At 40.1% G+C, this 19,157-nt stretch overlaps 2 protein-coding genes across 2 annotated transcripts; one reads left to right on the top strand and one right to left on the bottom strand.

Annotated features, from left to right (window-relative positions):
* The first annotated feature begins 3,241 nt into the window (after positions 1-3,241).
* Positions 3,242-3,892, top strand: tmem125b (transmembrane protein 125b). The gene has a single exon (XM_020939412.2). It carries the CDS (start codon positions 3,242-3,244, stop codon positions 3,890-3,892), a length of 651 nt encoding a protein of 216 aa, XP_020795071.1.
* A 7,097-nt stretch (positions 3,893-10,989) lies between these two features.
* shisal2a (shisa like 2A) lies at positions 10,990-12,323 on the bottom strand. The gene is made up of 3 exons (XM_020939410.2): positions 12,124-12,323; positions 11,287-11,429; positions 10,990-11,177 (listed from the first exon to the last, which is right to left on the bottom strand). The coding sequence occupies exons 1-3, from the start codon at positions 12,300-12,302 to the stop codon at positions 10,990-10,992; spliced, it is 510 nt and encodes a 169-aa protein (XP_020795069.1). The 5' UTR covers positions 12,303-12,323.
* Positions 12,324-19,157: the final 6,834 nt, after the last annotated feature.

Raw genomic sequence — 19,157 nt, 5'->3', positions numbered from 1 at the left:
GGGGAGGAATGATTTATTATAGATATTCCTGTGAGCCAGTGGGGTTCTGTATCATCTACCTGATGGCAGCAGCATGAGGTTTTCCTCAGCACGGTGCACCTCTACAGTACAGAGAAAGGGGTCTAGGGTGTTTGTATAAGTTTAGAAGAGCAATAGAGTTTTATGTACTTATTTATTGATTATATTTTGTTTTCTGTAAGAAAGAAAAAAAATCTTTGGTAATTTTTAAATGATTCTCCAGTTTGCTACAAAATCACTTGTCACTGTGTCTGGGCTGGACCTAAGCACAGGCATCCCCAGCTGAGGTGAGGTCATTAGAGTGAGGCAAACATCACAAAACAATGTTTTGTGACCATCCCTATGGAGGACCTCAGCACTCCCACTTGTAGACCCACATTGGTAAGTGCATCAAACTTTTTACTTTAAGAGGTTCACTGTAAAACTTCTTTAGAAGTACAATTTAATCAAAAAGTCTCAAAGGTATTTGAGTAAAAGTGAGTACACAACCCACCCTTGCAAGGTACCAATGCAAGCCTGCATTATTTTATAAATCTTGGCATAACACCAAGGCAGAAGAGTGAAGCACAAAATAAAAACTATATATATATATATATATATATATATATATATATATATATATATATATATATATATATATATATATATATATATATATATATATATATATATATATATATATATATATATATATATATATATAATGTGTTTCTCACCTTCCACGGTGGTTGGTCTCTCACCCTCATTCAGCTCGGGTCCTCTACCAGAGGCCTGGGAGCTTGAGAGTTCTGCGCAGTATCTTTGCTGTTCCCAGTACTGCACTTTTCTGGACTGAGATGTCCGTTGTTTTTCCCGGTATCTGTTGAAGCCACTCTTCCAGTTTGGGGGTTACAGCCCCGAGTGCTCCGATCACCACAGGCACCACTGATGCCTTTACTTTCCAGGCTCTCTCCAGCTCTTCCTTGAGCCCCTGGTATTTCTCTAGCTTCTCGTGTTCCTTTTTCCTGATATTACCATCGCTTGGTATTGCGATGTCCACCACCATATATATATATATATATATATATATATATATATATATATATATATATATATATATATATATATATATATATATATATATATATATATATATATATATATATATATATGTAGGCCTAGTGGTTTAATAGAGATATTGTAAACATATTTGCTTCTTTTAATTTGCAGCATATTTATTATCACATGTATTGCCATATCGTGGAGGTTTATTATTTATCGCATGAAGGGACCATGTGACTTCCACTCCTCCCGCTCACGTTTATAGGAGACCGAAGCTACTATCAAGGGTAATTAACCCAAGTGCTGACTTTGCTTTTTTTGGTTTAAAAGCTCCGGATTGACTCTTGTGGCATGGATCATTCCACTGCGTGGTCCACTTACAGTAAAGCGATCTGCGTGATGGGCTCCGAGGTGCAGGGAAGTAATAAGCTCTAAGTACACCGCTCAACAATGCTCCAGCTCAGTAACGACCACGGGACAAGTGGCGGCGAGGCTGTTAAGTGAAATATGGTGAAATCGCATGCTTTGGTCTTGTGTAGACCAGATTTGGCTAAGTGGTCAAAATAACAATGCATAGTCTGAATTAGTCAATTAAAAATAGGCTAGTTATAAACGATGTCGTCTAAAACTTGGAACATTGAGTAATATCGCCACCATGTGGCTGTAGGAGGTCATTACATTTATGTCATTAACATTTAACATATATTAAAAAACCGCAAAATGTTTTTGACGTAGCCTAAGATTCTTATTATAAACCTAATGATTTTCAACAACTAGCATGTTGCATGTTCCCTACAATTTAACAAAAGAAACTAAAATCTTAATCTAAGCATTTAAAGTAGTGAAATTTACATTTATGTATTTAGTCTTTACTATTTATGTTTATGTTTATTTATTATTATTATTATGAATGAACCTGCCCAGGGACTACACGTGAAAATTAGCACTGGTACTACAATCTGGTACAATCTCTCTCTCTCTCTCTGTCTCACTCTCTCTCATATATATATATATATATATATATATATATATATATATATATATATATATATATATATATATATATATATATATATATATATATATATATATATATATATATATATATGCGCTGAGGCATGCTCTCACGATGTAGCCTCTAGAGGGCGTTCGCACATCACTTACTGTGAATCTGTACAAGGAATGGGCTGGAGTGAGGATATTTCTCAGAGGAAGTGCGAAGGTAATTCACACAGAACTGGCAATAAGGGATAAAATAATCCATAACCCAAACTTCGTGTCCAAAAGGCAGCACATAAAGTGAGTCTGGCAATGGTTGCATTATGCTATGTAAACAGCTTTGTAATCCTGGAGTGAAGTGTCATTATAAAGATAGGCCTACATCACCAGTGTAGTGTCATGACCTTGTGGAGACCCAGTGTGCCTAATCTGAACATTAGCACATCTTTGTGAATGACGCTATCTCCAGGATCACAGAACAACCATTATCCTCTCACGCTGACATCACTCTGGCCTTCACAACAGCAAGCACATCTCAGGCTGGGACCGCCTTCTCCCCAACACCACCATGTCTATTGTCTGTCCTGGGGCAAGGCTATCACAGGACAATTACTTCCATGGTCCAAAGCTACTATTGTGGTCTGTTACTATCCTGACAGTGGATTTTCTAGATCTGCAGCCACAAGAGTGATGAGCAATAAAAGGTGAAGACTATGCTGGTCTGCCTGTCTCAAGTTGTCAAAGCTTGAGGTGTTATGGAAGTGAGAAGAAGTCATTATAGAACAGGAACTTAAAGTGGCGAAAGGAGGATACATCTTTCCTCTGCTTGATTTTTCTACCTTTGAATGTCATCCTTTTATCGACTGGATGTAGTCATAGTGACTTACCCTGAATAACATGAATCTAAGTCACCTGGTGAGAGTCGCTGAAGTGCTTCAGATGAAGTGGCCTGGTGGGATGAACGCAGCAGAAGAATATTGCCTACCACCCACCTAATGTAAGTAATGACTTGTGTACATTATGGACCACCTATGCTAGACATGGCTTGGTGGAGTGTTTATACAGTATCTTTGTGTAGATATATGTGAAGTTTGTTAGTCTGCACTTCTACAGAAGTTTGTTTTAGTAGACTTTTTAGTTTTGCTCTTTGTGTCACATTGTAGTTTGAGCAGGTGTGGAGAACATGGCACATCTCCAGATTTATCAGCAACGCCCGCTGCAGTTGGAGCCGGCTCTGTTCCATCAGCGTGTACTAGACGAGCAGATAGAGCTGTGGTGGTTCAGACAGCCCCGGCAGTCTCTGCTCTGTTACTGCACCTCAGTGGCTTTGATCCTGGGGCTGGGCTTTGGAGGAGTAGGGCTTTTGTTCACCACCTCCAGCCTGTCGGGGGAGTGGCGCCTGGCTGTGGGCACTGCACTATGCCTCCTGTCTCTGGTGGTTCTGCTTAAGCAGCTGCTCAGTTCTGCTATTCAGGACATGAACTGTGTGCGCAGCAGGAGACGCATCGACCAGCTGAGGAGCGGGGGCCGAGCAGACCCTGCTCTGCTCTTGGCTGTGGGCAGCACAGTGTGTTTGTGTGGGACAGTGCTGCTCTGTCTGGGATCAGTGCACAGGGACAGAGACAGGAGGGACATGCTGCTGTGTGGAGTGGGGCTGCTGTCTGCAGGGGCTGCTCTCACTCTGGCTGTGGGGCTCTTCTGTATATTTATGCTGTTTAAGAGGAGACAGAGGACACACAGGGCTCACAGAGTCCAGACGCTGAGTGGACAAACTGTCCAAGTATTCAGTGTCTCCAGCCGAGACATGTCTTCCAGCAGAACCAGCCTCATTTAAGACAATCTCCACCTCTTCTCATTTCTGTAGGAGTTTTGAAATAAATAAATAACTGTAAAAGTAATGTGTGGAACAATATCTTTACTAATCTAGATAAGGTGTATTTATACAATATAAAATCAAAGAAACATTGTAATAGATTTTTGTTCTGTGAAAAAAAACACAAGTTATGGTAATGAGTATGTGAACATGTTTCTGTCATACAATGATACCAGATTTGTTTTACTTCATATTGTGAAATGCTCTTCAGTTTGAAGAAGAAATTATACACTTGAATATACCGCAGTCCTAACAGTACAGTTGACTTGTTTCAGCCAATGGTGAACTGCAGGTCCAGTTCATCATCACTGTCCTCCTCTTCCTCCCCTTCGTCCTGTGCCTCCCTCTCTGCCCTCTGCCTCTCACTCGTCTGGATGTAGTTGTCTTCAATAAAACCATCATCATCATCATCATCATTCTCCGTGTGTGTCCCAGGACCCATTCCCACTCGGGACGATATGCTGCTGGGGAAGCCCACTTCCTCTTGTCCATACTGGCTTATCCCATCGCTCTCTTGCAGCAGCGAGTGTCTGTAGCTGGCCAGGAAACGATGGAAGACCCGAAACTTGACTGCCATGACTATAATGAGTGAGAGAGTGAGGAGTGTGCCCAGGCCTGCCGCTAAGTACGACCACTGCACAGATCTCACTCCCCCTTCTGATGCAACAGCCCCTGCAATAAAACAAAAAGTACTGTCATTCCCTCACACTGTAAGGGTGAGCACTTGTCCCTCTTTTGTTTGATCTGCATAGCCACTCACACCCTTTTCCCTCATCCCATTTATTAAGAGAATGCCCCACTCTTTAATTGATACCACATTAATTATATATATGTAAATAAGTGAGATTTACAAATAAAACATGATTTTGTTTTTTTGGGGGGATTGAGTTTAATATGTTGACACTTAAGCAATTCCAATCTCACATTCTGTGAAAACCTAAAACTAAAATCACATGGTGTAATTGCATTTATTATCTATGATCTTAAATTTCCTGAGTGTGTCATCAACCATATTCAACCTCTTTGTCTCTCTCGCTTTCTTTTTCTGCAATATAAGGTGGTCACTCTACAGTTACGGGGTCACAGAGAGGGCAAAGTCCACACTCACAAACACTTGGTTGTAAATAGCACTGCACTGTAAAACATGATGAGGGCATTTGTGCCACTTACTTTCAATTGAGACATTTTTAGCTGGACTTGCAAGTTCTGTATCCAGTACTTCGGATAGGAGATGTCTTTGTGGACCTCCATAGAGCTCAGAAATTGGAGCACATTTCACGTCTCTCTCCAAAAGATCAGAAATGAACAAAAGTACCACTGTGAGGTAGCAGCTCCCCTGACTCATCTTTGTTCCTCCTGAAAAACAAATTAAAGCTTGATCAGGCATTTTGATCCATCATACATATTCATTAAATATTAGGCCAAACCACCTTTCCCCATACAAATTCACATGAACTGCAATGAACAAAAATACACTTACAACACACACCTTACAACAAGAAAAGGTTCAATAATGTCAAATTAATTTGGTTGTTTTTGGAAAGAATAAAATGACTTAAGGACAAAGATAATTCTAATATCTTTATATATACTGCATATATAAAGACTATAAGACTCCCTATATAGAAACTGTTCAAAGATAATTAACCTAAACTGTAGAAGTATTTACACTTGTTTTAAGTTATCTTTTCTTTTTTTCGTTTGGACATTCAAACTGGTGTTTATTCTTTAATTACATTCTTTTTTCATCATATTATAATATCTCTGTTCTAATTATTGTCATGTTGTCGCAGGCTTTAGTAAATTCCTCAGACAATTGTTCTAAACTCATAGACAGTCGCAGGATTCCTTCTTTGATCTTGTGTCACAGATTTTAAATAAAGATATAGATATAGATTTTTTTTTTTAAAGTTACAGCCTTACCTGTTAGATGGCTTCACACTCAGATATGTTCTTTTTCTCCAACCGAGAATCCAAATCTGTGAGGTTTTTTCTCTCTGTTTTAAGCTCCTTCTGAAATTATTGTGGGCAAAGGTTGCATTGCTCAGTTAAAGAGGACAACTTCCTGCTCAGTGCATTTAAGATTCATGTTAATTAATAACTTGAGTAAGAAAATGAATTGTAGGTCATGTGACAGGTTTAGTCTATTTACTCGCACCAGTCTCAGGTAATGTTACTGTGAGCAGCGACCACAAAGAGTCTCTCATGGCAGTAGCAGTCCTAAATATGATTTTCTCAGAAGAATATTATGCTTTTTTTGGTACATAGTATTAAATGATAACATATGTAGGTTCTTAATTTATATTTTGTTAAGAGTGAGCCGCATCTGCTGAGTCTTTTAGAGGGGAAAGCCACAATAACAAGTGATACATTTTCATTTGTGCGGCTTTATTTTCGAAACATTTTTAACCTAATGTCTATGACTCGTCAAGTAATTGCAATTAGGTACAGGGATGTGGAAAGGGATAGGAGATAAGTGAAAAGAAAGAGCACTCAAGCCTCATCAGAATACAATGTAGAGTACACTAATGATGAAGAAATCTCATGGTTAAAACATGTAATTAAAAAATACACTCAGCATCAGTCTACTGGGTTCAGAGCATCTGAGAAAGAACAAAGATTCTTGATTCGTGTAATTGGCTTACTCATACATGCTGTACTTATAGCTCATTTTGAAATGCTGTGAAACCTTTTACCTGGTTTGAGTGAATAATGGGTGGTTTCTTGAGAAGTTAGGTGGAGGGTTGGAGTGGAACATGTAAGAGGGGCTATTATGGGGCCAGCAGGACTGAAGAAAACTCATTTTATATTCATGGCCGGTCCAGCCTCAAGACAAATCCTCTTTTTTTGTTCTTTCTTACTGATTTAAGATTCTTAAAAAAAAACAAAAAACTATTGAAACACACACACAAATATCTCTACTCACCCTTACACACAGGAAAAGGAATATTGGAATTGTTACAGAGTCATTTATATTTTCAAAGCGTCAAAGTGCCAAGTGCAAAAATAAGAAATTTGGATGACAAAAAAGGGGGAAAATTCAAAGCACTGAGCTCAAAGGCATATAATCTCCTAAACTGGCGCTTGTTTTCCCCTTTCATTGGCACTCCTTTGAAGTTAAATATAGATTACATTACTGCTGCATACTTCTCATGCTGTCTCTTGACTGTTCCCATCATATGCTGTGTGATAAGTTCAGAAGGTCTATTTCTATAAAGAGTTTAATTGATGTGCCCCTGCAGAATCAGTGTCCTGTAGTGGTGCTTAATTGAGCATTACAGACACGTAGGAGTGCTTTTTGCAGAATAGGGAAGAGGAACATCTGAACCAACCAACTGCTGAGCCTGAAAAAGAAGAGAAGCAATAGTTGCATCCATGTTGGCACATGTCACTATTCTGTTATACTCTTCATTCGTGTATGTTTTACTATTAAATACAAATACAAACTAGTTTTCCAAGACCCAGCTTCATATTTTTTTATTTCCTGGCTGGACATGCAGCACAAGTGGAGGTATAATTCCATACCTATTATCTTTAAAAAATAGCCATTTGACTGATACAAAACTTTTAAAAATAGTATATAAATATGCTTAACTTTGGTACTCCCATCAAACAAAGTAACTTCCATCCATCCATTTCCCTCACCCTAGACACTTCCTCCTATTGCTCCGGTGGGACCCCCAAGCTCCTTCTTTACCACAATGGTCCGCTTGTCAATTTTACGCTCCATCCTTCCTCTCACTCACGAACAAGACCCTGAGATACTTGAATTCCTCCACCCACCTGAAGAGCACAAGCCAGGTTCGATGGTTCAATGAAGCCATCAGGAAGTAACTTATACAAAGACATTTAGAATAACATGAAAACTGCACTTTAAGATTCACATACAGTATAATTCTGTCACTATAGAGTGATAATGGCTGAATAAGACTTTTTGAATATTGTCTAAGATTTACAGTATTGTTATATTGTTATCTAATCAAGCTACATGATCGGAAGTCAGTTCATACGGCAATCGCAGATTAAACACAATATCATTTGTGTTGATGGAATGCACAATAAACACAATATAAATGTTGAAACATTTAATTTATGACTCAAACTGAGTGCACTAAATAATGTTAAGGATGAAAATACAGGAAAGCAGAAGAACTGCCTTAAGGTTTACTTGAAGAACAGTTTAATTGGATGTTTATATCACTAAGGCCTTTAGTCGTTTAGTCGATTAATAAGTCAAAGGTGTCTTAGCCGACCAAAATGTTTATTAGTCAATTTATCATTTTATTTACATAGATATAGATATAGATATAAGGATTAATATGGGACTACAGCAGAAAGGAGATTTTTTAGTTGATCAGCAGGGCATGTCTTTAGTCAGACATTGCCCAGTTCTAAACTCAGTTCATTTCTTTGACCAATTAGTGTAGTCCTATAGGGGTTTGGTGGGTCAAAAGTGCCTTAACGACTCAAATCAAAAAATTATTGCTATGGGTCTGTTGTATAGGTGCTATAGGTGAATATTATTGTTGAGAAAGAAAAGTTGTACTGTAGAATATTATATACTATCATGTGTTATTTGTTGCAGGTGGTGCTCACATCACTTCACTTCAGGTTTCAAATTTACAGCGGTTGGTGAAAGTGATTCTGTCTTTATGGACACAAAAGATACAGATCATTAAAGTACACTAAATAGGGCGTATGAATCGATGAGCATAATGGCACTTGTACTGAGAAGAAAAAAGAGTGGAGCAGTGGAGAGAAAATGTCTTTATTTGAAGTTCTCAGAGAGTTGCATGAGTAAACCTGCAGAACATTCACAGAATGTAATTGGAAAAAAACATCACAGAACCACAAGGACATCACTGGCCCTTCCTTGTGACATTCAGAGGTGTGCATATGGCTCAGATTATGTCTGCACAAGTCAACCAGCACATTTCTCAAAAACACGTTTGAAAACACAGACCAAACAGAAAGATACATTTCAGAAGGAACCAGGAGATGTTGAGCCATGAGCAAGACACTACATGTGGTAGATATGTATATTACAAAAATGTGTTCTTAAAATGAAACTCACTAGGCACTATCAAATAAACAAATGTATGCAAACTTAGACTGAAGATTATCTTTGTTTTTTGTGGTCTTAAAAAACAAATGCTTTTAACCGCAGTGTCATGACTGAAACAGCTTGGCACCTTTTTTGCTATGTGTGACAGAATAGTATTGATACAGCACAGACAAACAGTTATAGAAAGAGGACACTTTGAAGAAAGTTGTACAGGACAAAGAACAAACAAAGGTTTGCTGTGAGTAAAAACCACTGCTTCTAGGCAAGGGCACTTGGTCACTGCAGCTTACCTTTAGCATAGTGTGTTACATGACTTAATGATACCATTCAAGTATCCTGAAAAGCTTCAAGGTACTTTGGACTGAAAAGACTAATACTCAAGTGACCAGGCACTCTTTTATGCTGCTGACATCCTTTGGTTTAAATTTTAATAAATAGACAAATAAAATGCCAATAATACATGATACTATGTAATGTATAGTACATAAAATGTGTATAGTCTTAAGGCTGACAAAATTTGTATGGACAAAATGAACAAAAAAAGGCATTCTTTTGTTTACTACTTGTTCACCCTGAAGGTCTGTGGGTGCTGGAGCTTATTCCTGAATGACAATCACTCTCTCTCTCTCTCTTATTCGTTACCTGTGGGCAATATGGAGTCCCCCATTCAGCAAACAATGCTATGCTTTTTTTGTAAGCACCCACGCTTTTCTCCACCCACTGTTTTATTTTTCTTTTACCTGTAACTGTTGAAATGCACGTCTAGCTGTAAAACACTGCCTGCTCCAGTATGGCTGTTGTGTCCATAATTTACCCAGTACAGAGGCATAGGAACTAAAAGCCATTTGTGCGGCACGGTGGCTGAGTGGCTAGCACTCATGCCTCACAGCAAGAAGGTTCTGGGTTCGATCCCCAGGTCGCCCAGGGCCTTTCTGTGTGGAGTTTGCATGTTTCTCCCCGTGTCTGGATGGGTTTCCTCCGGGTGCTCCGGTTTCCCCCATCAACCCAAAACATGCTACAGGTCTCCAGAACAGTTGATAGTCAAAGGTCAATTAAAAATACAATCAATCAATGAACCTGTCCAGGGACGACAGGTGGAAATTTGCACTGATGCTACAACCTGATGTACAATGCATCTCTCCTGTCACAGTTAATGCGAAAATTGTGCGCTGTCCCTGTCTCAAATAAATAAAATAAATAAATAAATAAAAATTTGTACTGGATTTAATTACAGATGTTTTATTTCCTCAAAAAATATGCATTCTTACTCTGAACAGGGTTGCCTCTCCAACTTTGCCTTGTAGAGTCACCTGCTTGTCTCCATGGAGATAGACAGGCTTGATACCATTCAGTGGAACATTGCAGGCAAATCAATAGCATCGCTATGGAGACAAGTAGGTGGCAGACACTCCACCCAAAGTTACAGTGCATCTTTCATTGTCATCCTCAACTGTTTAGTGCTTTACATTCATATAACAGAAATGGTCTGTTGTGACAGACGGTGGGTGGAGATCTTTACTGTTATAGAATCACACATTGCCAAGAAGCACAAATCATACTTAAATTCTTTCATTGGTTGATAATCCATAAACGATCTAAAACAAAAGCACACAGAAAAGACGCATGTTATGAGTAAATCCTTCTTCCTTTATGTTGTGCTGTTGGTTCCAACAAAAAAAAATCAACTAGATGCACATCTTTGCAATGTGTCATTATATTTTCCCAAAGTAATTACCTAGAGATAAACCTGACAAGGATGAGAACAAGAAAAAAATATTTTAAGTAAAATAGTAGTAAACAACTGACTATTCCAAAATCCCATTTTAAAATTCAGTTTGGTAATAAAAGAAAGCTTGGAAAAAGTCAAAGGCATCAGATATCTCCATAGAGTCTTTGCATCCTCACAGATCCAAGTGTTGTTTTACTCGGAAAATGCATTGATCAAGTCAAGCACCACTTGACCACAGAAGGTCTTGCTGCATTTTGTTTAGTCCTAACAAGAGGGACTTTCCACTTTGACTGCAGTCAGATTTGCCGGGAAACATCTCTGAAAAAGGTGGTCTGAATTGGGTTGCTGATTGTCACATCCCAATTTCCTGGTCACAAAAAGCTTCCGGATCCCATGTGGAGCAGAAAGCTGTGATACTCTGTCATGGCTCGGTCCTTCTCCCAAATCCTCTGCTAAAAAGACCAGCAAACAATCAATCTGAAGCCTAAAGGTAAATGTGTGATGGTCAAGTTTTTATTTAAAGTTGTTGTAGAAGAATAAAAACTAAAAGGCCAACTCTACCTGCTGATCTGGGTCTCAAGGCCAGCCCGTTATCAAGGCGACTCGGTTTTGTGGCAATAAAGAGGTAGCAGAGGACGCAAACAATGATAAGAAATGCCAAAAGGACCACAGCAGCAACGGACAGGCCAACCAGTGCACCAAAACTGACACAAGAGGGGTAGTGACGGACAGAAGGAAACCGTAAAGAAGAAAGACAAGACTAGAAGATTAGATCAATGACTATTAAGATAAAGTAATGGTTAAAAAAAAAAAAAAGTTATGCAGAAGTTAAGCCTGACAAAAAATATGATATCCAAATACTAATTAACATTAAATCTACTGATCTGCCTACTGAAAAATCACATAAATAGGACAACATTTGACTTTTCCCACTTTTACATTGATCTTGATCTTGCCTATTTTAGACCAGTGCAATAGTATTAAAGAAACTAAAGTTAGACAATTATTTAGGGTTGAAAATTATATATATATTAACTTTAAGCACATATTCCATACACAACAATTGTCAAAACACTGTGTTGCCCATTTTTAATAATAAGTAATAAATAAATATTGTTGAGCCTTTTGCCTTAAAATCGATTTTTATTTTTATTTTATTATTTATTTTTTTTTTTTTACATTTTACATACATTTTGGTATGGTGATAACACTAACATTGGGTATTATTTGTAACTTGTTGATAATTGTGTAAAATTCTATTTTGGGGTGTACAAGTCCCAGACGTTTTAAGGGAAGAACAGTAGCCGAATACAGTGCTAAAATTAGTCAGGTTCATTGATAAAAACAGACATTTACCAATATCCAAATTGTTTGTTTCAAGAGTGCGCGTAATTTTACCTCAGCCACCACATGTATCCATACTCGTACGGGAAAAAACTGTGTGGATCATCGCAGCAGTACTTCATATCGTTAAATCCACAACAATGAACGGCCAAAGGATTTCCTGGTTTGGGGCACGAGAACGCATCCACGAGCGCACCATCCACGTTAATGTAACTGCTGCATTCCGCCTCCATGGTGCGGCACGAGGAGAGCACAACCAGGGGAAACCGTTAATTAGATGTACAATTCAGTGTGCGGGAATCACACAGCTCCATCGTTAGTTGTCCGCGCGGGGCAGCTTTACGCATCGCTACTTCTCATTGAACCGAACGGTGCGCAGTGAGACAGAGATAAAATAAACTTCAAACTTCATCTCTCTCTCTCTCTCTCCTCCCTACCTCATCCAGTGGGGGCACTCCCATAGTGATTTATTCTAATATATTTTGTTTGGAATAAAACATGCTATCATTAGCAATCTCGTATAATATAGCATGAATGGCTTTAGGGTATACATTGAAAAAAAGGCTATAGGTGTTATGGGTAATGTGTAAAGCAGCGTCTCCAGTTTCTATAAATAACTTAAATTTCTTATTGCAATGTACAAATCTGTGCTGTATTCTCTTCCAAGGCTGGACCCTGCCCTCCCATCCACCTACATGTAAATCTAAGTTAAACACTTTCCTTTGTAGAAAGACGTTTTTTGGACTAATTCTCATTGTCCTTGTGTGCTTGTGTTTGGTCATGTTTGTTTCACATTGTTTCATATTTTGAATGTTTTTAACCTGTGTTACCTGTGAAGCACTTTGGAACAATACTCAGAAAATTACTATAAAATTACATCAGTTAGTAAATTGTCCAAATCTCAGTCAAGGAAAATACATTTAATACAAAAGACTCTGCTGTCAGCTCTGTCATTCTTTGGATTGCTTTGTATAACTGTACAGTCAATATGCCAAAGGTGACACTTTCATGACACTGAGAACACAGCAGCACCTTGGACATCTAGGCTAAATAACTTTCAGAATACAGATATTATTAAAGGGTATACTCCAAATAAGATGAATAGAATCATACAATTCAAGAAGAACACAGACAGACAAGGTGCATGCAAAAAGATTCAAGATTTCAGTGGGCGTTAGTTAATATATGCACTTGACATCAATGACTTTCAATGAACATCCTAGGAGTTAAATTGCCTGTGGGATGCAATTATTGGGAAGATGGGCAGTGAATGATAGAAAATATGAAGGCTTCAGACAGTTTTAATGAGGCCAGCCATTTGCGGCATTTGATATCAAAGCAGTAAGGCAAGTGGGAAAATGTATGACTGCAAGATATGTTTAATATTAGAATATGATGATTTTATGTAAGGCACACCAAGTATCAGCTATAGGTTAATATTTGACTGTTTGAATATCTGATGATCTGAGTACCGAATTAGAGCTAAGCATGGTCAGAAATGAAACTAAACCAAATCCAAAATTAGATTAAACATGGATGAGTTGGTTTTAAATATTGATTAACCCAAAGGAGGATAAAAACAAATACAAAACAAATAGTACGTTTTACAGCTAAACCCAGATGTTGAAAGTAGAGCCCGACCGATATGGATTTTGCTGTGGCCGATATGAAACCGATATAATGGGAGTTGGCGCTGCCGATAGCCGATATAATCGCCGATATATTTAGTGATGTAAAAATTCACTGTAAATGTTGAATTGTTTAAAAAACTTAGGTTTGGCTTTGGTGGATTTTAAATTGGGTTTATTTAGGCAACATTTATTGTTATTCTGCCTCTTTACATCATATTTACAGACAGTAGGTTGGTTTAATGGCATTTTTGCATCACATTCTAGACACTCGTGATGGGTATTCCAGTTCTTTTTGGAGAACCGGCTCTTTTGGCTCGGCTCACTAAAAGCTGCTGGTTCTTTTGGCTCCCAAGTGGCTCTTCAGATTGTTTTGTTGCAAGCAGGACTAAAGCAGGACTGAATCAGGACTGAATCAGGACTGAACCAGGTCTAAACCAGGACTGAAAAAGGACTTAACCGGGACTTATTTATTTTATGCTAAACTACAGTCAAATATGCTCGTTTTTTTGTTTGTTTTTTAAATCCTACGTACCCGCAAATTTCTCAAAGTTTCGTTTTTAGCCGCTGCCGCTGTCAAACCACGAATCTGCACGCGGCGTGAAGAGAAAAAAAGTGAGAGAAAGAGAAAACACTCCCAATAAGGATCAGGCTCCCGTCGTTCGCTTCAAAGAGTCGGCTCTAAGAGTCATTTCGTTCGCGACGGACCCATAACTAGTAAAGAAAGTAGCGCTATTAGCCTTTAGCCGTAAATACGTGCGCGCCGCGGTAATTAATTATATGCGCAAATGTCATAATTCACACGTCTATTCACAGCTCATTTACATATCAGTGCAGGTCCAGTAGCAAATATACGGCCAATATAGTCACTTTAGAACAGACCAATAGAAAACAGTCTGCTTATGTGCGGGAGCTACAGCAGCTAACCCATAACAAATGACCAAAACTAGCTTCAGAGTCGACATATTTCCAACACTCACCGCTCATACAGGCTCCTCCTCACATCACAAATCTGCACTAATAAATGTCCTTTTAATTCAGACTCAAACCGATGGTCCGTAAAAAGAATATAATCTCAGTGTTTGGATCTATGTCTGCAGGTGTAAACACACGTGAGTGACGCGACTCTGTGGTGTGTTCAGGGACAGTATGGACACACACAAATGACTCCGTAGATAAATACTGATGTGGAGCCACATATTAGGACATTTATCTGTCTGTAAATTGGATTAAATGAACAGAATGTAGAGAGTCTAAGCTTTATAACGAGGTATAACATGCCCACGTGAAATATCGGCCCCTATCAGCAAGCATATCGGCCGATAGCCGATATGCCTAAAGTTGCCCATATCAGCCGATAATATCGGCCAACCGATATATCGGTCGGGCTCTAGTTGAAAGGCATATGATACTGACAATATATCTGTTATTTTGTAGAATAAAAAAGGTGTGGAAGCAGAGACTTAAAGTGCAAAACAAAAATGATGGATTTTTCTGGCTTGTGGTTCTTCCATTGGGGTCCAAATATTTTAATGTTATTGATTTGTCTCCATTGCTATCCTTATGCAGCCAAATACTTGTCTCCTGAGGTTATAAGTGCATTATTCAGAAGATTCAGAAATCGTTAAAGGTTCTATATTATGAAAAATTGACTCTTGTGAGTTTTAGGCAATGATGTTTTCTCATCAACAATATACCTGCAGTTGTGCCTTGTTTCATTCTTACATGTTAAATTAACAGTTATCTTTTTACCTTATGATCAGCAAAGATGGACAACTCCTATGATTCATTGATGAAGTTTAAAAACACAGTGGAGCACTTCTTGTATTACTACATAACATCACAAGGTGGAACAGAGTGTCCTCTGTTTGAGAGAACGGATCCTAAATATGCAGGGGTCTGAACAATGAAACAAAACACAAGTCTGACTATGTATTTGATGAGGAAACAACATTATAACTTACATCAGAAAACAGCACAAAATGGGCCAATTCAGTGTTCATTTTGTTTTGCCTGATTGGTGCAGCATTATCATTTTATCACTCCTGTTGCCATAGCAGTGCTTTGTGGATTTTGAACAACAAACTTTTTAGGTTGTTAAGGGATTCCAGTCTTCCTGCTGGTGCACTCTCATGCTAATACTGCTAGCTTTGCATTGAAATATCCCTGCAATAGCTGCACATGCATGCAGCCAGTGTATGACTAATGTTTGTTCAAATGAGGAAAACTGGGCCTAACAGCACACTGTAATCCCAGATTATCTCTGACAGTCCAATCCAGAAACAGGGGGAAAAATTGGCAAAAGAAAAGGGATTATTCGAGGGCAGAGGGTGGAGTGTTTTGCGATGCATGTCACTGAAAAAAAGGACATTGAGTTGTTGGTAGTCGTCAAAGGAGCACAATGTGAAAAATGATCCTGGAGGTTTGTTCCCAGACGGCCATTCCTTCTGCTGCATGAATGAGTCAATGGTGAAAGCTCATGATCAGGGCAGTAGCACAACCTTTGACACAGACACCCTGCCCCCACCATACCTCTGCATCTCATCTCTCTCTCTCTCTCAGTCAGCCAATCTCCCTCACTTTCTCTCTCTCTCCTTCACTCTCTCCCTCTATTTCTCTGCCCCCTCTCTTTCACCCTCTCCTTGCTCCTTCTCTCTTCATCCCAATCTGGCAAGCTCTATCGTTTGCTTTCTCTTGCTTTCCCCCTCTTTATCTCTCATCTCTTTTTCTATCCCCTTGCTTTCTCCCCTGTCTCTCTTTCACTCTCTCCCCCCCTTTTTCCTCTCTCTCCATCCCACTCTTTCAAATGCTCTCTCTTGCTTTCTCTCCCTTGCTTACTGTGTCTCTCTCTCTCCTTTTTCTCTCAGTGTGCATATGACACAGCTGTTCCACCTGCTGGGGTCAGTGTTTGGGAGTGGTGAGTGGTGTTTGAAAGTGTGAGGAGGCATTTGGGAGTGTGGGGCAGTGTTTAGGAGTGTGGGGCAGTGTTTTGGAGTGTGGGGAAGTGTTTAGGAGTGTGGGGCAGTGTTTAGGAGTGCGGGGCGGTGTTTGGGAGTGTGGGGCAGTGCTTGGGAGTGTGAGGCGGTGAGTGTGGGGTAGTCTTTGGGAGTGTGGGGTGGTGTTTGGGAGTGTGGGGTAGTCTTTGGGAGTGTGGGGCGTGTGGGGAAGGACTTTAATGCACAGGTGTTTGTGTGAGATAGTCTGTGAGTAACAGGAAGAGGGGCCAGCTGCTGGGCTTCCAAGTGTATATGAGCAGGAGGAGGCTGCAGACTAAGAGCTGGGTCAGAGTGAGGGCTCTGATTGTGAGGCTGGCGTTTGGCTTCTTCTCCATAAACAATGATGAGAGGAGGGCTTTGGGGGGATGTTACCCTCTGTGTGGGAGGGGCAACTCATATTTGGACTCTGTTTTTTTAGTTTAAATAGTATGTACACAATCCCACCCCCTACCGCGGGCCGCACTGACAGATGAAGCTGCAATCAGTGCCCATGCAGATTCACAACAACAGATTATTAACGCAGCTTTACATCCCAAAACTCAGTTTACAGCAGTTGTGAAGCAACGAGTTTAAGTGGATCTGTTAATACGAGTACACGTGCACATACGGCGTCACCGAAGAACCAAAACAAACCACACATGGTGGTACACGTGTGAGCACTTCACTTTACGCTCCCACAACCACAGTATCAGAGCGCAGAGGAGGCGCTGACAGAATTCCCCTGTTCATAACTATGGGACCTTTATTGGAGGGGCTAATAAGAAATAAAAAGACACTGACAGTCTGTTTACCTGCTCAACACTCGGTGCTGTAACTTGCTGGCAACCCGATGACCAAGCTCCACCTGTGTGTCGCCGAAATCCACGCCTACTCAGAGGCAAACACAGCTGTCCCATCAATACGCAAGCACCACAAAACTGCAGTGATCTATTCCAGAGGCTTAGCGACATGTTAGCAAAAAGTACGAGGCAAAAACAAGCGTCTTCCATCCATGTTTGACATATGAGAAGCAGATACACTCCAGTGTGTCCGCTTTCACACCGGCAAACGAACCAAAACTGGTCCAATTAACGAGCCTCTGTATCCCGGTAGAAGAGCGATACCTCCAGTAACCAATACTGATGTTCCCTGTTAATACCGCGGGCGTCCTCATCTTATCACCATGAACTCATAAAACAGCAACGTAGAACTTTGTACAAACTCACCGCATCAGCCCAGAGTTCGGGAAACAGCAGCAGCCAACAGCGCTCACCGTTGCGCGCAGCTCCTCACGACGGCGCTGGGGTCTGGTCCTTGGTCAATAACTGGGTCTGAGCAGGTACGTTCCGCCGTCTGCGCTCTGGTTCCGTGCGAAGAAAGTGTTGTGCTGTGCGGGCTGCTCCGGTCCTCCGGTCCTCCGGTCCTCCGGTCCTCCGTGCTCAAGAACCGCGGCTGGTTCCGAGGTGGTGCAAAGCATCGGGACAGAAGCATGTTTAGTTGGTGTACGTCCTCCGCGCATTTGGTTCTTCCCGGGGAAAGCGCTTTTCACTCCCCGCTCCACGTCATCTGAGCCCGGACAGAACCGAAGCTGCTCCTGCTGGTTCGGGACTTTGGTTTGGATCTAGTCCGACTGTATTTACTCACACTGAAGGTTTACTAAAATTGCAGTTTGACATTTTTTAAAGGTGAATCAATTGAATGGGCGATTGCCTATTGCACATAAAATATAAATTTGGTTAATTAAAGAACTATTTACTAAAATAACAAATGCTGTTGTTCCTACTCTTTGCAATGATCACATGGGGAACACCGGGACCTCTCTGTCACACATGCAGGTCCTGAACAGAAGTACACACCCCCAATTTTGACTCACTCTGGAGCCACACGTTCGCACGTACTTGCTCAGATCTTCATTTGTTACATTCTCTGTATTGGCCATTGTTGGTAAAATAATTCGAAAATGAATCGCGGCTGCATCTGGACAACAATCTGTTACTGGAGTCGTACAGCGCGTCATTTCAGGCAAAGGAGACGCGTTTCTCCCATGATGCATCTAGAATAGTTCGTTTGGACCTGCTGTCTATGGTTTGGACCCGGGTTCGCGTTCACACCAGTGTGAAAGTGTGTGAAAGCACCATCAAACTACAGGTCAAGGCTCACTGATGAGCATCTTCAATCTATCCTGAGGATCTCATATGCTTCCTCCTGCAAGCCAAATATCTCTCAACTGTGCAAGATGAAGCGTAGCCAGGTTTCAACCAGCAAGAAGTAGGCAAAAGAAGAAGAGTAGATGTATTAGTTTAAACTTACGTTCTGAATACATTTTCATGTTCTGAACTGTTATTAAAGATTAAGAAAGTGTGTTACGTGATGTTCTTTCTCTCTCTTCATTTCCTGTGCAACCGCTATTTATCGAATACTCAATGCGGCCCAGCCTCACTCAGACTTTATCTAATGTGGCCCCCAGGTAATTTGAGTTTGAGAC

This window comes from Boleophthalmus pectinirostris, unplaced genomic scaffold (genome assembly GCF_026225935.1).
Source record: "Boleophthalmus pectinirostris isolate CB_2022bp ecotype Guang Dong unplaced genomic scaffold, ASM2622593v1 HiC_scaffold_16, whole genome shotgun sequence".
Lineage (NCBI taxonomy): Eukaryota > Metazoa > Chordata > Actinopteri > Gobiiformes > Gobiidae > Boleophthalmus > Boleophthalmus pectinirostris.
Note: the sequence above shows the minus strand (reverse complement) of the source record. Positions and strands in the feature narration are given on the sequence as shown.